Here is a 26,341-nt window from a genome sequence, read left to right on the forward strand (position 1 = left end):
TCCTTCGGAGGCAGAGCTTGTGACACAGAAAAGGATCGATACTGTGCAGCGCTAGCATGAAAACAGAATGTAAGTCTCTGTGTCTGTTGAGTTTAAGCTCAGCTGAAGCGCAGGTGTTGGCAGTGCCAGACGTAACTTGTTAGAGCTTACTCGAGATATCCAGCCTGACACTTGGGTCATATTTTCTTGGAAAGGCATAAAGTGTAATATATTCAAACACAACCCACATCTTGAATTCAAACAACTTAAAGGACTCGTACTCTGATTAACATAAAGTTGTTGAAATAACAAAACACTGCTGTATAATTTATTGACCACTCTTCTAATTAATCCAAAGGGGAATTTCACCACCACATTGAAATAATCCATACAAACACAGATGTATAATATAAAAGCATTGAAGTTTTCAGCTTTTATGAAGTCTTAACAGAAACAAAGGTAAAAACAATCAGGGAGTAAGTTATTAGAAATAAACCCTGACAGGGTAATGCAGGGCTAAATACGTTTATTTCCACTATAACGACCCACTAGCTGTACCTAAAGCCCTGAGTATACCTGCTTTTAACTACACTTAAGCTAACACATGACATCAGCCTTGCGTATGCTGCGGTGATTTGGAGCATTGGTTGTGCACGTCCTCAGGAATTAAGGCTATATGCGTCCACAGGATGCAATATGCGTGTAACCACTAGGGGCAGTGTAGAGTTGAATGGTTATGAAACAGGAAATGACAACACTAGAGACACTACAACAATGTCAAAAAAGTTAATAGAGCAAGTATGCAACTACCCTCATGATATAGCATTGCCGTTGCATAGAAACAAACATGCGTGCCAAAATAGCTGGCAACAGATCATCTCCACTTGTTTTTTTTTTTTACACCGTCTGATTTATGTGGTGCTCCCTCTAGAGGAGCCATCCAGTAGCACGGCAAGTATGGGAACATTTACGCTCACGACGCAGCAGGATGTAGACACATATGCTAGGTTCAAAAACAAGTATATTTGAGCCTTTAACAGCTTCACTGCTGAGTAGTGCTTACCAAAGAAGCACATCATTTGACAAAATCTATTGTTTTATTATTTTTTTAAAGATTTTTTTGGGGAACTTTTGCCTTTATTAGATAGGGCAGCTGAAGAGAGGCAGGAAATGCTGGGAGGTGAGAGTGGGGGGGGTCAGACACGGAGCAAAGAGGATGTGGGTACAAGACATGATACCGGGAATATCATACATTTAGAAAAGAGCGCTGGTCATGTCAACAGCGCCTTTCAACTCAAAGTGCTCAGAGGAAAAGACAATAAAGGCAGGGCTCTTGGAAAAAGGATGCTGGGCGCTAAGATTCTCTCTGAGCGGCTGCCTGCTGTTCTCCTCATTGAAAACAACTGAACAAAGACACAAGGTGGACACAGGGCTGTTGTAGTTCGTAGTGCATTGATGGTGAATCACACTGCATAAAGAAATGCATTCCCTGTAACTGTAAAATCAGCCTTTATGAAAATGACATAATAAAAACCACAGTTTAGTGTTCACTGTGTCTGTCTGCAGGGCAGCAGTAGCTCAGTTTAGACCTGGGTTGGAAGCCAGCTGTGTTGGTCAAGCAACTTGTAAAATGTAGAGAGCCGGCTTAGCTTGTGGAGTCCATAATAAGACCTGCATCAGTAGCAGATGTCAGTAAAAACACGGTAACACATAGCAGCAATTACAGGCATGAAACCTTGATGATGGCTAATCACAATCAAACATTGACAAAGCCGGTAATTAAATTAATTTAGACCTCCTTGTTTGACTTATTGGGTAAATGGTTTTGTTTGTTTGAGTAGAACTTGCAAATTAAAGGTCTTAAAAATAAACCGTTTTTCCTTTTAATTAATTTTCTGAACTCTGAGGAATGTGACAAACTGTGATAAATGGCAGAGGAATTGGGCCAGATGTTTCCATATTTAATTAAGGGAGCATCTATGTTGGTTGAAGAAACTAATAAGCCGCCACATTGTTTGAAAGAGTCTGCACGGAGGAGTAAATGTTGATTTGAGTTTGGAGTTGACACGGGCTGATTGGAGACTTGTGTGTCCGCTCAGAGCCGATTGTTGCACGGGGAGGGCAGCTGTCTAAACGACCACAAGTGTTGAATTATCTCTGATGGGCGATGGCGTCCATGAGCATTCGCACGTTGTTGATTTTTTTCTGTTCAGAGTTGAATTAACACTGGAGGTTTTACAGTCTCAATACCAGCCCGTATTCGCTGTGTTATCACAAGACCTATCGAGAATAAAAGGAGATATTTCCTGTGTTTGGAACACTTTGAACGGAGAATTGGCAAATAAAACGTGTCTAATTTATGAAGTCATTTGGATAGCAGTCCGTGGATATTGAATTGCGTGGGAATTATGCCCTCATGCTTTAGTATGTGCAGCCTGCAACTGCTCCAGTTTCTCGTCGGGGATTATTTGAAATGTGAACTTCCCTTGGCATGAGTGCGTAACCCATGTAATTTGCTCTTTTAAAAATTCCTCATCCTCCCCGCACGCTCCGGAGCATTTTTCTGTCATCGGCTATGCTTTATTTTCCTCTGTGCCACATAAGCAATGAATTGTTCACAATTAATCCCTGCAAGACCACCCAGCTCCTTGTGCAGTATTTATATATTGTCTGAATGATGTGTCCTCATTACTCTTTTTATTATGCGGAATTATTTCCAAGTGTCACATTTTTACAGTGGAAGCATTTTGGATAGCACGTCTTGCATTGGGAAGGAACATTTCCTACCTGAATATGTCCTTCTCTTAAAAGCAAAGCACACATGTATCCCCCCGTGAGAGAGAGAGAGAGAGAGAGACAGAGAGAGAGAGAGAGAGTAACATTATGTTCCACAGACGACTCAGTCGACTTTTTCTCCCCTGTAATCTGCATTTCCACCACCTCCCCGCCAAACTCACACAGAGACATTTACAAGGCCAGCCTGCTCCTCTGGTGGCTTCAAAGTAAGTGGTGAGGATTTTCTCTAAGAGCAGCAGCTCTGTCTTAATGACATGCAGTCTCCGGAAAAGGTTTATCCATTCAATTTGACTCTAGAGAGAAGATCTTTTCAGCCTGCTGATTAAATTAAGATTCTTTAATAAGCATATCTAGGTGCACTGACACGAGAGACGAGTCGATCTGAGTCTACCAACGCAGCCAAGACGCTCGATGTGTTTTGAAGGTGAGAATCGCTGAATTCCTGCAGTGCAACGTCTCACAGTGTGCGAGTGAGTATTCAGCTGTGCAATTTTGCAAGAGAATTTCACAGCTGCACACACGAGCAGCCCAGCAGTTAGGGGTTCTTCCTCAAGGGCACATCAGCAGTGAGCTGGCATCCTTCCAGAAACCAGACCAATTCCACACATGGTCCATACTGAACGGGGACCTTCCAGTTCCCAACACAAGTCCCTACAGATTGAACTATCTCTAACGCCGTGAACACTTGAAAAAATAACAAATCAAAGAATCGTCATACTCTTATATTTTTCAATTTAACAAATTAAAGTAAATGAGGCGACGCCTGCGAGCTAGTTCAGACAGACAACTCAAGCTGCACCAGCTTCACACCTGACATGCGTCATTATCTACAATCACCTGACGACACCTCCTTCCAATTAGCGGTCTATTTCAGCTGCAAGACTTCAGGTCTCTCCCTCTGCTCCACTGTCCGCTCTGACCTGCAGCAGTACTGCTCTCTTACTCAGCACCACCACCACCACCACCACCACCACCACCCCAGCTTCCATCTGTAGGCTCCTACTGGGGGGGGTGGGGGTTAAGAAATCGTCCCATCACTGCGCAAATTTAAACATGTAAAATTAATACTGCGACGAGTGATGAGGTCAGAGCCTGAATGTCAAACACAAGCGATGTTTTGTTGCAGTGAATGTTTCAAACACTGTGAGATGTTTGACTGAAATACAAATATAAAATTTGATTAAAAAAATGTTTGCTTACTAATTTTTTGGAGTCTTTAATTAACAAAAGCCTTAAAACTTCTCCTCTGAGGATCTTTTGTGTTGTGGCGCCCCCTGTAGACAAAGCAGTATGTTAGTGGGACATACTGGTGAACAGAAAACGTAACGCAGCAGTTTCATAAAGTTCACAGAGATCAAACCAATCACATGCAGTCTTTGGTCGTGCACCGATCGCAGGGAATAAACTTCACCAGCCCCTCCCAGTAGCTCAAGGTGAATCGTCCTGATTGTATCCTGCTTTGTTCTCAACCCCAATTTCCATATACTCCATGGCGCCGCAGTCCCTCAGCGCCACACACTATGCCGCCGTTCGTTGCCAAAATGCTGCGAGTCTATTTTTCGGCGGAGGACGCTGCAGGCACACGTCAAGTTGAAGAGAATAGAACAACCCGGACAGGAAGTCAGACAAGGAAACGTGCAGAGCATCCGGTCAATTTCAAAATAAAACACAATATACAGACTCACAATCGTGTTTTCCATCACTTTATCAACATAATGTCAAAACAGGCATCGAACGAAAGACAAAGCAACATGTTGTTTGCACGTTTTCCTTGTTGTTTCCGCGTGATCTTGTAGTTCCCCTGTGATGTGTGTACAGCTGATCATGGCTGCGCTCACGTTCCGGAAACGGATCCAGTGGGGCAGGGCGTGCGGCGTCTGACAGAGCAAAACCGTGGTGCTGACGGACTGCAGCGCGGACAGAGAATGTGTGGGTTACATCAGCTCACTCTAATTTTCTGCTGAAGAAACTCCTGATAAAGTCAGAGTAAAATATTCGGCTGTTTACACATGCGTTCAAAACAAATGCAAGTGTGAATTACAGATATATCATTTTATTTGACTATTTAAGTTTGATTACTCACTGCCCGATATGGCTTCCATTTTGTTTAGTGAGATGCTCTGCACAGAAGTGTTAGCTACTCAGAAAATGATCCAAGATGAATTGCCGCGCGAGCTGCATGAAGACATTCTGTGCGGCTTTGTGTAGAAAACAAAAAGAGAAAAAAAAAACAAATCTCTGTATTCCTAACCCACGCTCCTCTTGTTATAGTCCTTCGACACTGCCGGCCCACACTGCTACAATCAATAAGAAGAAACACATTTGTTAAGTTGCATTGATGGTTAAAAACTTTGGTGGAGTCAACATAAGCAGACTCAGCAGGCGGGTTGAAGAGGCACTTTGAGTGTCACTGTTTTGGATTTCAGAAACTTCAATAGATTACAAAACAGTGCATGTGCACGCTGCGAGTGCATTTCCTCAGAATGTTTTGTTTTTCCGTCGCTATGAAAACTTAACTGTAAAGATCTTCAAACTCACTTTTTATTATTTGAAAAAAGAAACACTGTGAATAAAGCCCACACAGAGGCCTCTCAGATATTTACCATTAACCCGGAATGAGATCTTCATTACATGGTGTCAGACTGAGGTCACATCTCTCTTTATCTCTACACTTTCATTCTTTGCTGTAATCACCTGCAGAGTTCTGCAAGAGCCTCACGCCCTCACAGCGTTTTATGTCCTTTTACCAACATAATTATTGGTCACGAGGTCCCATTTTACTCTGTTTTATATTGTTACTGTCATATCCATCTGTTTTACAAGATACAATCCCCTCATTAAATACCGAATGTGTTGAAACTGCCATTATGTCGGGCAGAGGTGCTGCTGTCTGTCGGTGGAAATCGGCCCACGCAGAATGGCCTGCGCTGCAGCACATAAAAAGATGTTTTTTCCACTCATATGTAAACTAGGTTCATTTTAACATAGATTTAACAGATGTATTTTTGGAAACCACACTGAGCTCCCCCAGACTTTGTAATGCCTTTACCTCACAGTCTTCATTTAATTTCCTTCCCTCCAGTTTTTGGATGTTTTTTTCTTTTTCTTTTTTTTTTTACTCCCATGTCATTATCACCTGGTAATTGCCTTTGTATCCACCTGTTTTCATTTTGAGAGATTTGATCTCATTTCTATGCTGATGTGCTGCACTATTGTGCGTTTCACCTTAATGGAAGTCTACCTGCAGGTGTGTGCATGCATTATTGTGTAGACGGCTGTGCAAGAGGACGAAGATGAGGTATAATGCTGCAAGGTCATGACTCCATCAGACACTCTAGTTTTTTTCTTTGAAAAGCCGAACCTCTCTTTAAAATCTGTGTCTAACTTTATCTCTGCAAAGTCGGCCCTTGCATTTGACAGTTCTTTCCCATATTTCCTTCACTTTTGAGTTTTTTTAATTGGCCTGTGCATCATTTATAAATGTGTGTTGCTTTAATCAGTGTGTGTCTTTTGTTTACAGAAGCCTTAGAACGTAAAGCTCCTCTCAGGAACTTTTGCATTGTGTCAATTGTGACACCACATGTAGACAAAAGCAGTACCTTTTATCCATAGACTATAAAATATGGACGTCACCTCAGTGATGTCACCCATTAGTTTCTCCAGCTGACTTTTGAAACCCATTGGTGGATGTCGCCATTTTGGTGATGAGTCTCAAACTTACTTACTGTCAACCTAGTATCAGTCAAAAGCCTGTATGGACTACTGAACATTTCTGCCGCTGAATTCCCCCTGGTCTGCTCATTCACACTTGCTCTTTTTTCTAGATGGGAGGGTGCGATTGCACAGAAATCGTAGTGTTTGCGTGCATACAGTCTAAGTTTGTGCGCGGTTGTGGGAAGAAACTCCTGATGAAAGTGAAAAAATTCCGCTGTTTGCTTTCACACACTCAGCTCCTCTTGCAAATATCAAGAGTTTATTGTAAGTGTGAAAGCACTAAGAGGGATGGATCTGAGGTATACCTTAAGCCTCCTCACAAACAGCTACAACACCCCATACATCAGTCAGATTATTTAAAAAACTCTCTGCCTTGATTTCATCAAAGCTGTTGAGTTAAAATAACATACCTCCCCTACTGCGTGTGCCAATAAATAAATTAACTATTCAGACCAAATTTGTGTTTTGAACCAGGCTGTAAACATGATCATTTCTGCTGTAAAAACTGGCTTTTTAACATGAATGTGTCCATCCAGCCCCATGTGGACACTACAGGAACTGCAGGTTTTTGTACTCCTGCATTGGCTTCATTTTTCAACACAAGTGATTATCCCGTTTGTCATAACCTGTACATATAAAAGTAATAATTTTTTTAACAACAACAAAAAAAACCTATGAATGGAAGCTGCCGTGCTCACTGTGTGTCGGGTAGAGTTGAGTAATACAAGGTGCGCTGTAGTGGGGACAAATAACAGAAAAAACAACAGTTGACCGGCTTACCTCTGTTTGGTAGTTGAGTGGTCTCTGAAACGGTTACGGGCACACTTGTGTTGGAGAGGTTAAGGTGGAAAGGATAGGAAAAAGAGTGTAAAAACGCAGCCGCGTTTCAGCCCAATGGCCTCCATCTGGGAGTTAGAGAACAAAAAAAACCTCTCCATTTTATTTATTTTTAAGGTCAAAAGTGACACTTATTATGAATGTTTTCCAGGAGAAGTGTACAAATAAAAGGTAACTCACCACTTTGTCTGACTCCTTAAGCAGTGGCTTCAGGCTTGAAAAAAAACAAACTATTTAGAAATAGTCCATTTGTATGCTGATGGTCTGGTTTGCTTTGGTAGCTCATTAACATGCATCCCTATTAATTTCACTTTTGTCAATTACTACTCAAAACTTCAAACAGGAGCTTTAAGTCAGTCATTTCTGCAGAACTGTTGATTGTTTGGGGGAAGCTCAAGGCTACAAACTGCACGGTGACAATTAGCCGTCTCTTCTGTCTCATAGTCCACTCTGTTTATTAGCTGTTCTTGTTCACAACAACCCAATAGTATCCTTGAAAAATTAATAATTTACACACAACTCTCTTTTTCTTTTATTTTTCACACCGCTTGTTTGTTCTTTATTTTTACTGGTGATCAATTATTCACAACCATTGTTAGAAGTGTGATGCAGGTCAAATGTCATCGCTTCTGTCGCAGGTTTTTAATGACTGAGCATGTTTATTCAGGGCCAAAGAACCTACTTCATTCAATAAGCTTAAACGGATTTGGCAGGTGGGAAAAAACTCATGGATAACTTCTGCATTGCGGTAATTTAATGTGAGATGCAGACAGAGTTATTGTTTGGATTAACGGCTATGTCTTATATGAAAAGAAAAAGGCTTATAGTGAAGTTAGGGCATGTTAGTACTCAGTCTCGTTTGTTTGTTTTCATCTCCGATCCAGATGAAGAAACATCAGAAGGTCGCAGAGAAATGAATGCTTGAGCAACTCAAGTTGTGTTTAGTGAGACACCTAACCCCCCCGTGGGAGGTGAGCTTGTTGTGTAATTGCATGAGAATGAATCACAGCAATTTCCCAAAAGTGAATGTTGACTCAGGCAACCTTAAGCTTTTTAAAAGGTTTGGGATACTCTAAATTCATGACTGCTTTATTACTGTTGTCTAACATTTATGGGCAGCACGACAAAAAAACAAAAAAAATCTATCCAGTTAAGGCAAAGTGTTTTTTTGTTTTTTTTCCTTTGTAAGATGCAATAAAACTAATTTCCTTTCTGTTTTGTTTCAGGATATTTGACAGTAACCATAGAGCCCCTGCCTCCGGTTGTCGTGGGTGAGACTGTAACTCTCAAGTGTAACTTCAAAACTGACGGGAGGCTTCGAGAGATTGTTTGGTACAGGGTGAGTAAAACCTCTTCATGCTGTCAACGCCATTACGCTTGTGATGAAACATCTGGCAGAGTCTCTCTCTCTCTCTCTCTCTCTCTCTCTCTCTCTCTCTCTCAGTGCAGCAGGTTGGCACAAATCTTTTACAAAGCAAGATCACTTAAGTGATTTTAAATTAAACGTGTTTATTGATATCCTTATTTTGTACACAGTTTATTATTCTTTCTGGTGTGACTTTACCATTTTATAGTCTTTCACATCTTTGCTGTGATTGAGTTTTTTAAAAAATAATTAAAGGCCCGTCTCTTATTGACGCTCGTCCCAAATAAAGGCAGCGTCACGTCATACACTGAAGTTAATCAAAGCCCGGTCTGTTAATTGAAGCTTTACTATGTTATCATGTTCTCATAGACTTTTTATACAATCAGAGTTTTCCTCCTGCTGGCTGTGAGAAATATTTGTGGTTTAACCCACCCCTGACCTGGCTCCACATCTACTTCTTTTAAACAATCCATTGGGAAGACCAAAAAAGTATTTCATTGGTCAATAAAAAGTACACACCCCCAATGTGGACATCTTACATATGCAACAGGCACCAGTAACAAAAGCTGCCTCATCCTTCGACATGTCAGGCACCAGCTTTGTTAGGCATCCATTTCTTTTATGCCTGGTGATTTAGCTTGTGAGGAGTTGAATGCCAATATGTTGTGTCTTGGATTCCCGTATTGTGAGAAGGTGTTCTGTCAGACGGCAATTGTAAGGAAACAAGCGATCATTATTTGGAGCAGCTGTATGGGAGGCATCGCTGGCTGTTGCTTGGGATTTTGATTTCTCAATCCGCTGGTCATCACCATCATGTCTTAATAGTTCACAGCTGGCGTCTCAACAGTTATTAAAATCCCAGTTGGTGTACTCCACTTTCTATGTGCTGCCAATAATTAGATTGCTGTTAAAGGAGAGAAAAAAAAAGCATTGTTTATCCAAGATGGAGTTTAATTTTCCACAAAACTGGCATGTTTTTAACATTTTGTATCAAAGAAGAAATCGGTTAAAAATATCTTACATTTCACAGATGATGCTGTTGTTTCACATACAGAGATACTGATGAGCTCTTGAATTGGGAAGCTTTTGCAGCTGCCTCTGTGTCATCTCGTCTGACCTTTTTTTTTTTTTTTTTTTCCAGCAAAAAGTGTGTTAATTTTCTTGAGAGATGGGCATATTTGCTCTGTAAAAACGGTCTGTCTCTTCACCAAGTTGTCGCTGAAGTTGCCTGGTGATGATTGTGTTTGCATAATGTGTTGCAGACAAATTGTAGAGCCTGAAATGTGAAATCAATCAAGCCTTTTGGTGGTTCACCAGGAAATGCATGCATGCTCTGCGCTCGTCTGTCATAACACTTGTGATACAACCTTAAAAGTGTTTCCAAAGCAACAAGCGATCAGGACACATTTCCTGGGATGCGCAGCTCTCGCTTCATGTATGATGCATGAAAGAGGCAAGAGCCCGAAATTCCACTGTATGCAGCTTTTTATTGTGTTCCCACTGTGATGAGATAGCTGGAGCTATGATGGCAGACACTCTAGTTCGAGCATGTGATCCCACCAGATGCGACACAGCACGTTACAGAAACGTCTCTCTGCACTGCTGCGCTAAAAATATGCGTGTAGTCTATTTTTGAGCCGCTGTTTGGCTGCGTCAAGCTGCTCCAAGCAGATGAGCCACGCAGGAAGATATACATAGGAGTGGCAGGAATCCAGGTCAATATTCAGAATAAAACATTCTGTGCAGACTACAGATCAAATATAACACCATTACATCAACATTTAACAACATAGCACATGGTTAAGGCGTAAAACAAATGAACAAATGCAAAAAGTAAGCATTATAGCCTTTTTTTTTTTTTTTTTTTGCAAGATTATTAAATCTGCTTCAAAAATGTTGTTTCTGTCTTTGGGGTTTGATACTGCATGGAGGCCCGTCATGACTAGACATCATAGACACGTGCAATATGGAAACTCCACACATGAAATACAATTTACATACGAGAGGTACCGAGGCTGGCAGATAGCAGCCGTGTATGTTCGTAAAATGTCATTTTTAGTCCTGGAGAAAGCTTTGACGGAACCTTGATGTTGCACTGAGTCAGAAGCATAGACTGTAAATATTACTGGACGAACCCTGACCCGTCTGTGACATAGGCAGAAAATGAGTCCAATCGACGGCCGCATCCATATTGGATTTGCAGTCTCAACCTAACTTCGGATCAACCTAGCAACAGCAGTAAGGCGGGACCGGCGGGACTTAGCTCCGCCCATTCAGCTCGACGTTCGCAGTCCACTTCACAGCATAGCTAACGGCTAGGCTGCTATCATCAACTATTCCTGCTCGTCCTGAGAAAACTCTACAAACAGTAAGTTAACATTTAACTTTTCTACAACACAGTTAAAACGAATTATATTCAACACAAATATTTAATTAAAGTCTTAAAACTACACTTTTTTAAATATACAACTATGGTTATTAGTTATTTGTTAGAGAAGTTAGACTTTGTCAGTGTTAGCAGAGAAATACATTAACAAAGTTTTATCCATAAACTGTAAATATGAGACATCCAGAAGAAATCAATATTACAAAGCATACAGTTCATGTTACTGTTCTGACAAAGAGGAATGTCTGTGTCTTATATTTACTGATGTCAACAGCGATGAGGTGAACATGACAATTGAAAAATAATTATTTAGTATTTATTATAAGACATTTGTTTTCTATTGAACCCCGTGAAGTCATGGAGTCTGTGGACAGTGTCAGCTTCACACCAAAAACTTTAAGTATTAGAAAAAATAGTATTTAAGACTGGCATCCATTATGATGAGTTGCAGCTACCTTGTTCAATATTATTCCTGCAGATGTGGCTCATAACAAAAAAACACCCTGAGATGTCACATGTAGTTAACTGTACATTTTGTCTTGTCTGAGGCATTAATTGAACACCTTTGTATTTCTCTTATAGACACAGTGTGGATTATTGGTGACTGGTCCGTCGAGGTGCCCAGAGAGCTGCAGAGACAGAGGAAGAAACCTGAGCCTCAACAACATCTGTATTTGTTGGTTCTTCTGGGGTGGACTTTGGTTGCTTCTCTTCAACAGCTCGCTGTGAGGGAGCATGAGCTAATCACACCTATTTGTTTGTTTTGTACCAAGCTGTAAACATGTTAATCTCTGCTGTAAAAACAGACTTTTTTTAATGTTGTTTTTCAGATTAAATAAATATTTCTATATAAATGCACTCCTTTATGTCTACTTATGAGTATACATTTCAGATTAATGCTCAACTCAATAGCTTAGGGAAGGAAGTCTACTTTTACACAACTTCTTATTCTTTTGATAAATACTAATGCAGTTCATTTCTTAAAGTGGGATGGAACAGAGTCATTGCAAAAATTTGCCCTTAAACACAGCCCCATTCTTAAATCAAGGTACATGGAGAGTAAATAAGATCAATAACTTGTGAATAAAAACACAGTTAAAAATGATTTAGAAATGTAGATCAATATCACATAATATCAACTTCTCCCATCTAAACTGGACAAAGGGTTTTAAAATGGGAAGAAAATAGTTTGATTGCGAGTTGTTTGGAGGAGATCTAGTTTTATTTGAACAGCATGAATACAGTCTTCCAAGGTGCAAACCCTCCTCCTCCTCCTGAAGCCTGTGGAGCTCGTTGATGTACTGCTGTCTTATCTGCTGGCCATCTCCTCTCAGCAGAACTTCAACTGTTGAAAAGTCATTCAAAAGAAGCTCGAGCATGTGACATGGATCCAGGAGAACATGGACTTTTAGTGAGGGGTCTTCAGGATGGCAAAGAAAGAGAGAAAAAATCAGTTATTCATTAAATCATTTTGTTTGTTCTCATCTATTTTTCGGTATTCATCTGTGTGTAAGAGCACATTTATAAATTCAACAGTGTACTACCCAGACAACAAAGGTACAGTATTCAGGTAATCAACATCTATTCAAAGTTAAGAAGATAAACATTATTGTAATCATGCTGTTTTCAGCTCTCTCACTCACTCACACAATGATATTCCACATCAAATTGTCTCAGATTTTGTGAGGAAAAATTAAGCAGTTTATTGTGGATAGTACTTCATCTTAACATGAAACAAATATAATCTGAACTATTTAAATCATTAACAGTCTCTGTGCTTTAGTACAGAACATACAGTAACTCATTTATTATTAACATGAGCTCAGTACATGGCTTCTTCAAACTATTTCTTATACTTTATATCTATGTGCTTTATATCTTATTTTCATTCCATATGTTATTTATATTTTATATTTCTACTGCTATATTCTGTGTATGAGTTCAGTGAAAATTAATATGGTTATTAATATAGTTCTTAATGGTTACAGATGCTCTTACAAAGTGAAGTTTTTTTTATTTGTTAATAGTTTGCTCAAACCTTAAGACACTACATCAACCATGTAACTTTAATGTCATCCTCTATAACCTACACAGCAGATTAGATTCAGTTCAGTTTATGTTACTGACAGATAATTACTACACAAAGTTTGTTTTTTAATGTCCACATTTACGTATCGTGGAGTATAACATTCATCATAACGTCAGATAACCATATTTACAGTCTGTGGATAACCACCGAGATGAACCTTTAGCTTCTAACATCACACAAACTCATTATTTTCAACAACAACATCTTAACAACAAACATTTCTAAACCATTGACCGTAAATAATGTAAATAATGAGCTACACAGTTAGCCGACTGGTTTACAAGCTAACGCTAAACAAGCTAGGTCCGTAAATATAAACACATGAGTAAGCAGTAAATATAACACTACTATATCACTTACCGAAAAAAACTGAAGCATCAACTTGTTGGATGGTCTGTTAACCGCACAGCAAGCCATGTATGTTGTCAGATATGTGTTAAACAAACTCTCCAAACGATGTAAAAAAGAGGAGAAATCAGACGGATCAAGTTGTTAGCCTCCTGACCTGACAGACAGATGCAGCACGCAGAGCTGTCAATCAAATCTGACACAACCAAATATGGGCATAGTCGTTTTCCTTAATAGAATAAAATCCGATGAGTTATAAAAAAATTCACCCCCCCCCCCCACAGTGTGAGGAGAAGGGGCCGTCAACTTCTCAGATATATCTCGTTTTTTGAACCAGGCTGTAAACATGTTGATTCCTGTGGTAAAAACGGGCTTTTTTGGCTGTGGGCTTATGGCACTTCTGGCGCTTCTGCAGCCAGCCTCAAGAGGAACCTCGAGGAACTGCAGTTTTTTGTACTTCCGCATAGGCTTCATTTTTCGAGACCGGAGGTTGCCCCTTGGTCAGAAGGAAGTATTGAGATGCATTGTGGGAAATTAAGTAGTATTCCTACAGCTCAACAAGGCTTAAACTCTGGAGTCCAAACATTGAAGACTTGAAGCTGTCCCCATTGACACCCATATGGTAAGCGCCATCATACAGCTTCAAAACGCCTCTTCAGAAACCAGTAGGGTGATGTCACTGATACTACGTCCATGTTTTATACAGCCTATGAGCTAGACGCATGCTGGACGAATAGAAAACCTGATTGCCAGCGTTGCATAAAATTCCAGCCTCCGTGTTTCTCTCTCCTGTGTGTCTCTCAAATGTATGAAAGTGAAAGGCTACATCACTCAGTACCCAATCAGTGTGGCTGACCCTCAGTGACATTATTATTCTGTTAATGGGGACAGTTGTGGACTTTAGCAACTGATTGCACCTCACCATGGTCAAAGCAGGAGGCCTCTGTCAACAAAAGCGGAAATAATGAGCTTCAAAGAAGGGATAATAAACTGGCAAATAGAGTGTAAATTGGCCATTGTACCATTTTAACACCCATCATTAATCTTGGGTCATTGACAACACAACTGGACAAGGTAAACTGCTTAACAGCTTTGTCCCAGCACGCGGTCCTAACGGGTGAATCCTTGATCTCATCTGGTAATTCCTTATAAACAGTACGTGATAATTGTGACTGTACTGGTGCAGCGATACGGTGACATTCACCTTGGTGTAACCCTCAACGCTGCTTATTAACGAGCGAGCGCCGTTTTCATTGCTTGGACAGGAACTCTGTCTTTAAAGCTGCGTCTGCTTTCACACTTTTATTATTGTGAAATAAAACAGTGTCTCTGGACTCATCTTAGCAAATGCTGACCTTTCAAGGTGGGACAAAAAGAGATTTATGGCAGTTTACACGTTCACCTTAGTATCATAGATCACTTTCATTGCTGTGACAAATTTCATTTAATCAGGCGAGCATTGCCGAGCGCTGTTTTGCTTATATTCTGTCAGATTTCTGTGCTGTCTATTGATAGCTTTGGTTTGAAGAAGCACTGTGAGAATACAGCTGCCCACATTAAGTGTCCTCAGGAGGGACGGCGGAAATCGGCGCCGTGTCTCCTGTGGACGCTGCACGGCACAACCGTTGATACATTATAAATCAATTTCCCACACACTGCTGCCAAAGTTTCTTTAATCTCTGCCTTTTTATCTGACTAAATACTGTTGACTTCTCCTCTTACCTCCCGCTCACATTGAAGTGGGGTTGATTCTCACCTGGGGAATCTCCGCATCTAATCAAAGCTCAGCCAATCGGACGCAGGGCTGAAGAACTGAATATTTCAGCACCGGCTCATTTATGGTTCCTCATCCTGACGTATTCTGTTTGAGGATTATTTTAATGCATAACACATCCAGACCGCAGTCAGAATCAGCATGTCTCAGGATGTACTTAATAAATCTGATTATTCTAAAGAGCCGTTTCAAGTCGCACTGTTTCAAACTCTCCCAAACATTATATTTCAAACTGGAAAGATCAAATTAAAGGTTGGATCTGAATAACAATGTGGTTTCTGTTTTATTTAAACTGTTGGCATCTCATTTAATCCCAGAAAAAAATCTATCCCTGTAGTTTCATTTCTGCAGAGTGTATGTGTGCAGGGGGTGATTTAATTATTCATATTAAACCACACCATCCTTTTCATTGAGATTTTCCTACGACTTTTAATATAATGCACATTTGTCATCCATTGAACAACCCTGATAGTGAAAACACAGCTTTCGTGAACTGGAGTTTAAAAGGGTTCTAACAAGCAGACACACACTTCAGTTGAATTCAGCTTTCAGAAGATATACATTTTTTTTGGTTCAATTCTTAATCATCTTCAAGCTTCATGCAGATTATGTGGGTGCAGGACCAGTGAAAGTGCACTTCTTTCTTTTCTTTTTTTACCCCTGGTGGCCCAACTGGGTCACTGACTAATAGAGGGGTGGTCAAGTGTGAATCACAAACACACACACACACAGACACATGCTCACACACACATACGAATGCATGATTATGACCACATGAGGGAGAAAGCTTTTAAAAGGTGAGCAGTGAAGCGGCTACCTGCGATCCAAAATGAAAGGGAGCGAGTGTTCAATAGCGTCAGGTTGTGTGCGATGTGTGATGGTTGCAGCTGCTGCACTTGCAGTAACAACGACATGAGTCTCAGCGTTTTTATACTGACATACCGGTTGCACAGAGAGATGGGATGCAGCCAACTCTTTGATGCAATAAAAATATGCAATAATTATTTCTCCCACCAAACAATTAGTTAGTTGAAACCTACAGTAATACATGTGGGAATAGCCAAGGTTGACTCTGCAGCTTTCTCCCTCCCGCGTGATCCAACCTTCACATCAGGGCCCTAAGATGCTGACTAGACTCTTCTTCTCTGTTGCCCCCCAGTGGTGGAATGAACTTCCAAACTCCATTCTATCTGCAGAGTCCCTCTGCACCTTTAAGAAAAAGCTAAAGACCCAGCTCTTTCAAGAATACCTACTAACTTAATGATGATGGTCTCGATATAATTGATGATGATGACGGTAATGACGATGGTTTTTGTTTGATAAAGACGACTTATAAGATGGTTTCTATACTGATTAGAGCTCTCAAGAACTGCCGTCAATGTTGTGCTTTGCCTCTGGTCACTTCCTGTCAGCACCTGTGTGTCCAATAGGACTCAAAGCTGATCGTTTGCTCATACTGACATTGTTCCCTTTTTTCTAGGTCCTTGATTGTGTTGTACTAATTCTCTGATGAACGTCACTTTGGATAAAAGCATCTGCTAAGTGAATTGTAGAATTTATCTACTTTATATTTATTTTGACTCTTATTAAATGAGCTCTTTCACCGATGGTGATGTAAGAAGAACTGAATGGGATTGCATGAATCATCGCTGAGCTTTTCTTTCAACGTCTTTTTGAGACCCCAAGTTGCTCCTGCAGCTTCGTCGGCGGCATATGAATGTGCATGAATGGGATTAGTTACTTCTGATGGTCACTCTACAAAGCAGCCTCTGCCGCTTTGAGTAGTCGTGTGGACACTATTTTATTCATGTATGATGAAAAGGTATATGTACAACAGGGCTTTGTGAGGTTGATATGACATTTGTAATAAACAATGAGCATTGGGATCCCTCTGACATTTGGAGTTGTGCACTTTTAGCCAACTTGTTGTTTCAGAGGCTCTCCAAGATGCCATAAACCGAGAGGAACCCATGAGAGGAACCCCCCGAGACGGACCCAAACCGTCACACCATGTTGTAATGTCGGCTCATCGGTCTGTGGTAGTGTGCTGCATGTCTGGGAGAAGAAACACACGGACATATGATCATCTCATGCTGTGCTCGTTTTAATACATGTCATTCATATTAACATGTACATATGGGACCCTTCTGAGTGGGTCCCCAGATGTTGATAGCTGATGGTGGTGGAGCAAGTGGTGTCTGTTGAGTGCCGCTCTGCGCCATGTTTCATTTTGATAACTGGATCACCTGTCTCTACTCTGCTGTTCTCCCCCACCCTCCTCCTCCCTCTTCCTCCCTCCCTTTGCCCATTTCAGAATCCCTCCATTCAGCCCCGACATAACTCTTCAGAGATCCTCTCTCTCGCTCTCTCTTTCTCTCGAGTGTCTTTCCCTGAGACACTTCCATAATTTACCACCGACCGGTCTGCTAGCTGAGCTGCTTTTCTGATTCTCCTCTCATCATTCAGCTGTGTCCATCGCCGTCCATTTCATTATTATGACTCAAACTCACCTGTATTTATAATCCTGCTCTCAGCTGAATTGAACAGCACTCTTTCCCTCCGTGTGCAGTACAAAGCTTTACAAAACAACAGGACTATCAAAGACAAACACTAGTTGTGTCCCACTAGTTTCAAGTTAAGAAAAAACATTTTGCAAATTTGAGTGATTAATAAAATAAAATGTTGACATCTGCATTTTGAACCCACTTCTTTCATCAGTTGTGTTTTTGTCTTATTTTTCCCCCCTCTAATTAAATAAATGGAGACTGAAGGTTGGAATGCTTTTCATTCTGAAATTTTTCATTGAACTCTCAGAACAAGCTTTGAAAAATGTCACATCGACGGAAACTTTAACTGAATTGTTGGAGGTCATTCCAGTAATTTCAGTGTTTAGAGCTGCGTTCTAATTGAATAACTCTGACATTCTGTCACCATATGAATCTAAATTCCTAACTTAATTCTGTCTTTGATATTTTTGAATTGCCAAGTAGAGCTTTTTCTGCTATGTGGATAGTTTTGGCTTTAATTGGACAGGTAGAGTGGAGCAGAAACCCGCCTGCTGAGAGCATTGACTGTATCTTAACAAGAACAACGCGTCTTAATCTCCCTCAGTTGTACCCATGTGAAGCTAAAATACCCCTGTGACAGGCACAGACATATCACGCTTGTGGCTACCTTTGGAGCCCAGACATGCACAGAAGGAATCTGTCTAATAAAACCTCGGAATAGACACCACACCCCTTACAGAAACCCTTACAGAAACCAAAGCACACATTTAAAGGAGCAATACGACACCTAGTGTTTAAAATGGGTACTGCTGTCCAACTTCTAAACATTGGAGAGAGCTGTCTCCCCCCGCCCCCCTTCCCTAGAGTCGATGTGCATGCGGATGACCATGTTGTGGACACTGAAGCTTCAGTGTTTAGCCAGCTCTGTACCGGTCTTGAAACCTTTCTGCGTTCTAACCTCTCTCCATTTTTCAGACTTGGACACAAAGAAGTGTACCATTACAACAGAATCAGGATTTTTGAAAAATTCCTCTTAAGTGTAATTTAATTCCCAAGTTCGACTCATGTCCCATCTGTTAACATGGAGGAGGCGGGGTTACGATCTATAGCCTACTGCAGCCAGTCAGTAGGGGTAGCTCTAATTGTTTTGGCTTCACTTCCAAGGGGCTGTTGTTCCATCCATGAACAAAGCCAATGACATTTAGTGGAAAAGTATTAAGAATTCTTAAAAAGATACCAATGAACAGTTTTAAAAATATATATATTTTTGGTTTGTAATAAACAGGATAGTAATAAATGCTTTAAATCCAGGAAAAGCCCAAAGTAGTTTTTAGTGTAATTAGCATTTGAAATACCTCTAACATCAGCTCCCTGCATGCTTTCCCTGCACGCTAAAAACTATCACTGTGCAAAATTAGGAACAGAGAAGCTGAATGTATATTTCCTAATAAGCTGTGGTATAAAAACGAATCATAGTTTAGGCTTTTCTTTATGGCTGTAACTGTAACAATAATGCAATGCTTGATGTCCTCCCCCCTCTCGTGAGAACATGCTGGTATTTGTGTTGAGGCAATAACAAATCAATAGTTTGTAATGTCTCCAAAGGACAATAACCAAAGACAGTCGTAAATCTCAATCATAAGCCGGGTAACCATTGAAAGCTTGTCAAATTTTAATGAAGCCATCTGCCTCCACACAATCCATCCAGAGCATCACAGCTAACAGCTTCACCATCTATGCTGCAATGCCCTATATCATCTGTGTGTAGATAAACGTGAAGCTATTCCGATGCAGTATTTCCTGCCGTACCTGAAAGAATAATTCAGAAAAAGCTTTACATTTTCTGCAGCCGTTCTGAGTGACAGCCCGACGGGCTTTATCCATTCCCTTAGGTCCAGCTGTGCCATTGTATCGCCAAATGTTCCATCTTTTGGCACAAGACCGGGACAAAGACTGCTTTTTCATGGATATAGATGGTATAGCTAACACAACTGGCAACTTGTATGATTTTTTTCATGGTCATTCCAAATCCGTAAGTAAAAGGATGTTAGAGTGTAGCTCAGATGAAAAGAAAGACAGTAAAATTTGTGTCATGTCAAGCAGAAAGTCTGCGTTTATTTTGCTCAACCTTGTCTCCTATAAATGACATTTACTTAGCTGCACTTCTAATTTGTTGTTGACACTTTAAATGGTTGCAAGGATTCATGTTCACTGCCATTGTTGCTCAGAATCATAAAAGGCTTTATTTATGTGCTGGATTGGATTCACTAGAATGTGGTCGAGGTGCATGACAGTTGTGCGTTCAGAGTCAGAGTTCAGGGCTCTCGTCCGCTATCGAATCTGTAGTTGAAGCTCCAGTGAGGAGTTTTTTTAGCCGGCTATGAAGAAAACTGAAATCAATACTGATGCCTCTGTCTGAGCAACAAAAGCAAACAAGACCATCTGCAACAAGACTGATCATTTCTATACAGTAATTATTAATTCCTGAAACTGTTCCCACAGGTTAGGTTTTGGGAAAAGTAAGCTACAAGCGCTGCAAACATCATCATTGTTGACATTGTTCACAGCAAAGATTCCCAGTAAGTGACATTATTGACTGTAAAAAGACAGTAGATGACATTTTTCATCAGGAAAATCCAATTATGCATGTACAGGGAGATCGGTAAAAAGATAAGAGGTACGGCTATGTCCACAGGGGGCGCTAAAATCAATGAAAACCAAAAGGTCTTCACAGGACATTTACAGTTAGATAGATAAAACAATTCATATCAGCTCCAAACTTCTCTACTTAAGTGGATCAGGTGTTGAACTTCTGACAGCCCCAGACTGATTTTAACCCCAAGTGATATTAGTAATACTCATATTTACAGACTTTAACAGATCATTCATTTTGAAGTCAAACAGAAGCGGAAATGTTTCCTTGATCTCTGCTAAATTAGCTTGTGACATCTTTGCTATATACTGCGGCTCAATCTCCACCAACTCACAGCAGACATGTTTTTACTCCACTCTGACTGTGCATGGCAATTGGCACCGATGTTTGTAAATTAAGCGTTTTTTTTTTCTCTGATGACCATTTACATAGAAAGGGGACGGCTGTTCCCCAAAGGTCTGCATAATCGCTTTCTTAAATATGGGCAACCAGCACCTGGTGCAAAGAGACGATGTTTGCTCTGCTGCACAATTAGCGGTGCATTTAACCCCTTGCGTCTGTGCACTTTGATTCATTTGCACAGGTTTAGTGGGCGCAAAAACAGCACATCCTTTCATGAATCAGACTCATTGACTTTATTCTGTGGGACGTTATATCCTTTGTTTGTCAGTATATGATACTACTGCTAAGATTTCTTACACATTGAAGAATCTTAGCGTAGTCTTTAGGAAGACAAGAATCGGTACAGGTAATAAAACACAAGGCATAAACTGTGGGATCATTGGACTATTCTATGATTTTTCTATCTCATTAAATCCTATTGTTTTTTTTTCTCCTCTTCTGGGCTTGGTTGACAAAGAACAGGTATATTTAAAAGCAATGTCAATAGAATATGTCATTTAATCACCATTACATTTCCACCATAATGAATTTGCTTTTGCACATGAAGGCAACCTCTCGGAGACAGAGCTGCTTTTAACTTAGTTCCCATTCATAGCTGCTGGGTCTTCCTTCACTCTGTGTCTGCTTCACAGTGAACTACATTTACCCTTTGCCATTGTATTTCAGTATCTGAAGTCTTGGGTGTGTACTTTTATCCACTATATGAACTTTACTTTTATCCACTACATGAACTCTGAGTGTAGTTCCCAAAACTCAAACAAGAATGTGAGCGTTTGCTGTTGGAGTGGTGTCTTTGAATTTGACTTGCTCTGAAATCAGCCCGCTTCAGTTTTTCTCAGACTGACAAATTAAGGAATTAATGCGTCTAATCGGATTGTGTGTGTGTGTGTGTGTGTGTGTGTGTGTGTGTGTGTGTGTGTGTGTGTGTGTGTGTGTGTGTGTGTGTGTGTGTGTGTGTGTGTGTGTGTGTGTGTGTGTGTGTGTGTGTGTGTGTGTGTGTGTGTGTGTGTGTGTGTGTGTGTGTTTCCACCTCATGTTTCCAAAATTAAATACCAACTTACACACAGTTTTCAGATATCACAAGCAGGCTGCAGGCTGTTGAGGGGACTTTGTCGGAGTTCTTATATCCAAACTCTGCATGCACACTTCTTGCCTCTTGATATATAGCCATTATCTTAACCGCACAGTGGTGCAGTACACGTGTACTTAAGTGTTTGCCAGCTGTGTTTGGACACATGCCAGCTGCTTAAGTTGCTTTGCGGAGAACACGGTGATTGTATTTGGAAATATGAAGTGGCCCAAATAGCTGAATGTAAAACAAAGACCTGACTACAACCGATATTCTAATTTATAGCAAAAAATATCTATATTGTGGGATAACAGTGAGACACATGCCCACACATACTCGGCGCCACTTCTTTTTCTAATACCGCCACCAACTCTCACATTGCCTGCGGTGGTGTTTTGCAGATTTACTTGTGGCCCACATTTTGACAAATCCCATTAAAGCTGTTGACAGTGTCAAAGCACAATATAACAGCTATGCAAATGACTTATCTTGTCACAGTCTGCCAAGGAGTGCATTACCTGGGGGCGGTGCATCACTGGATTTACTGATGGTACGGGCCCATATGTTGCCTCCCGATGCAGTGACAGAAACACGTCACCGGACACTCAACCGGAAAAAAAGTGGAATGTTTTTTCCAGCCGGTAATCCGGTTTCTTGACTGCGGAGAGACACAGGAGGCGTCATATGTTAAATTCAAGTTTAAAATCTTCCAGACAGGGTTGCCTGGGCAACTGGAATCTGTGTGTAGAAAAGAGAGCAGGCTGAGTGTACGCACAGCACACTCCTGTGGGGTTTTTGGAGTCTCACTCCCTGCTGTTTAATCCCCGAGTGTAAAAGTGTTCAAAAAAATAACTTCTTGTCCTGCCAATGCTCTGTTGTATCTAATAGACCTATTTAAAGAACGTGTACAGAATAAAGCATTCATGTCTATCAGTCTATTTATCTATCTATCTATGCTGCAGACTATTACCTAGTTAAAAAAAAAAGTAGGACCATGGACAGATCCATATTGTAAGGTTGCTTAAAATCCCTCCCCAGGCTCTGTCCATGGTGCTGTTCTATGTTCACGTTGCTACCAACACCCTTTAAATCTCTTAGCACATGTTGGAGAACATTTTGTGGGGAAAAAAATAAAACCATGTTATTGAGAAACATGCTTCTCACACACGCATGCAAAAACAGGACATGTGGACATTCATTAATGGAGAGATGTCAAAAACGAGGCTCATACATGATGCTACACGGACAGCGCACCAGAGCGGTTGGGGTTAAGGCACCTCTGCAGTACTCGGGAAGTGCCCTGGCGCCTCTCCAGCGACCACACCAGCTTTCACATTATGGTCCACTCCTGGACTTGAAGTGGCGACCCCTCGGTTCCCAACCCAAGACCCTACTGACTGAGCTACTACCACCCCAAAGCATTGTTTCTCTCAACTCATGTGGCCCCCCAGGACCCATTGACACTTCCTCAATGACAAACCAGGACAGCCCAAGTCGTCCACATGTTTGTCTTTATTAGGGACTGTTTTGGTTTCTAATGCTGATCAAGTTTTGATGGCTTCATGCTCTCATGCTCCAGCACTTCACTGAACACAACAGAGCGTTTTCTTTTTTGTCGTCAGTCTTAAGAACCCTACATTTCGCCATCCTAACTGGCAGCATCATCTTCCCTTGTTGTTAAATGGCTGATGGCTTGTGGTATTAACGGCACCGACTGTCACCTACTGAGTATAAATAAACAGCCCTAATACACATGATGGGTACTTTAAAACAAAAGTGCAGCATAGACTTTTTACCACAACTTTCTTTCTGGCACATATCCACTAAAAAAACTTTGTGACCCACTTTTGGGTTCTGACCCACCTGTTGCCGAGTGAGCATATAGCCTCATTCTTTGGTTAAACGTCTGATTTCTCGTCCATTAGGAAATAACTTTACACCTCATGCTACCTTTAAAGGCAGTACACAATAAACACTTCAAATTGTCTTACAAACTGCCAGAAAATAAAAATTAGACAATCATTAAAATAGTTGTAAACATGTTCAGCTAAATGTGTAATCTGGGCACCAACTGGTATATATATATATATATATATATGTATGTAAGTATTTAATGTTCTTCTTTTGCATTAAACAAAATGTGGCATTTTTCTCTTCTTTGGGGAAATAACAATTTGTGTTTCAAGTAGACTCACGAGGGCAATCCGCTGTGTAATGATAATCCATTTTGCACTCAACAGCCCAAGTAATTACTTCCTGATGTGGTCATTGTCTCCTGTAGTGTTCTCTCCTCGCCCAAATCTTGTTTTATTTTGGAGGATACTTCAGTAAGTGAGCTCTTTAACGCGCTGCATTAATTGTAGAACGTCAAGTATTACAATAATATTATATATATGCTTAGATTTTTTTTTTTTTGCTTCACACAAGACATCAAAAGCATCAAGACAAAGAGAAGAAGAAACATTAAAATAGAAACTCACTAAACAAACCATTAACAATCACAGAACAGATAAACGATACAAATATTCAATCAAACTAAAATGGAAACATCCAAAAGAAATCCAAGAATATGACATCAAGCGCAAAAAAAAAAAAAAAACACATTTAAACACAAAATATTTAAATAACCTCAGATTTGTAACGTGATGTTATCTGCTCTGCATGCCTTTCAATGTTATATAGCTCTGTAGTCCCTGACTGACACAGACTCACCTGCTTGTCTCCCCTGACCGAGATTGATTTAGGCTCAAAGTTTGCTCCATCCGTGTTTGGGCACCACCCTTAGGTGCCCTGGAAACCCCACCCAGGGGTGCTGTGGTGGTAAAATCCATCCACATTCGTTACAGTTAAACATTGAATAGAATTTACAAGAGTTGTCACTCAGTTCTCTCATTTCCCTTGGAAGAGAGCATTAAATCTGTTTTGTTTAAAGGTATTTTACAAAGAATACGTAAAACAATGGACGTGTAGAGTGTCCTGGCATCAGCGGCAGCTCCAGACCTGGAAATTGTGTCCACAAAAATAGAAATCTGGCTGCACGAGATAAACCACCAGGATTAGTTTCTCCTCCGCCGTTTTTGTTTGAGTTCATATCGGAAGTCTCGCCCATTCTTAATTTTAATTGGTCAGTGAGGAAGAGGTGACATTGACGAGCACAGTGGGGATCCAAAAGTTAAATTAACTTCAAGCGAAAGCTCTGTGACAAAAAAAAAACTGCCGATGCCGAGTGCTGAAAACGCTGAACCACAATTGTTTTCTCTTGAAAACTGATGCTGCCAGAACGTGTTAGTGGACACAAGCCTTTCAAGAGGGCAGCTGAAGAGAGGCATGAAATGTAAGGATGAGAGAGAGGTGGTCTGCGTCACCAACCGAGCTAAAACAGCGCCCCCCAAACCTGACTTCTTTTACAAGCTAAAACGACAAAAATAAACAAAAGTTCCAGATGTTTTTGGGGGGGAATTTCAGAAATTTGCTCACTCTTCTGCTGCGCTCACATCGATACATCAAGTAAGATCGAGTCAATATATTATTCGAGAAGGGAGCATAGATTGTTCAAATTTTGAAGAGAAGGGTCGGCCTTGTGAATGGCTCATCATTTTATGACTTCATCGGTCTGTGACTTTCATCACCCAGAGCAAGCAGCTGGCTAAACTAAACTAAATGTGCCACAGTTGATAACCTTCCACAGATGATAGCTGTCTACCCTCTTTTTGTAGGTAAACAAAAAAAAAGTGTACTGGCCCTTTAAGAAGAGGCACAAACCTCTGTCATCTTTATTAGCCTGCTGCTCCGTGCCGAATGTGCTGCCCCAAGGGAAATGGGAGATAAGGTGATATGGATCACTGCACCGCTACCGTCCTCTTTGAGGATGCCACTAGGGCGAATAAGCAGCCTGTTCTACATGGAATGATAATTACACACTTCATGTCAGCAAACTGCAAGATGAGCACACCCCTTTTATCCACCACTGCTAATAGCAACAAAGGGACTGATCATTGCCGTGCCCGTTTGAGAGCGCAGCCTGCTAATGGCCGGGACGCTGACGACAATGGGGTATTTTGTCTCCGTGCTGTTAACGGTGAATAATGCCTCCTCATTGTTAGCATCTCCCTGAGATCCCCAGGTATCTATCAAAAGCATTCTCTGTATCTAATTAATTTGGTGATTCAACAAATGATTATGCAGAAAAACTCTCCGAGAGATCATTTGTTTTTTTCCCCGCTGACTCATTTTCTCCTTATGACAATGGGCTTACATATATGCTAATGGTTACATCATCTCCTTTATGCTAAACGTGAGCATCAGGGTATTGTGTTGTTCACGCATCACTACAGAGCTGCACATTGTGTGTTTGTTTATTGTGCTTATCCTGAAATTGGCTGGATTACGATCATTATGTAGCAATAAAAACTGTGCAATAA

At 40.7% G+C, this 26,341-nt stretch overlaps 1 protein-coding gene across 2 annotated transcripts in view; it reads left to right on the forward strand.

Moving 5' to 3' along the window:
• igsf21a (immunoglobin superfamily, member 21a) overlaps positions 1 to 26,341 on the forward strand; it is a 244,804-nt gene that overhangs the window by 71,812 nt on the left and 146,651 nt on the right. For both annotated transcript variants that reach the window (XM_020633082.3, XM_020633083.2), the window contains exon 2: positions 8,553 to 8,665. In XM_020633082.3, the coding sequence (XP_020488738.1) occupies positions 8,553 to 8,665 (113 nt within the window). The remainder of the gene's footprint in view (positions 1 to 8,552; positions 8,666 to 26,341) is intronic.

The sequence above is a fragment of the Labrus bergylta genome, chromosome 5, assembly GCF_963930695.1.
Source record: "Labrus bergylta chromosome 5, fLabBer1.1, whole genome shotgun sequence".
NCBI classification, from domain to species: Eukaryota; Metazoa; Chordata; class Actinopteri; order Labriformes; family Labridae; genus Labrus; species Labrus bergylta.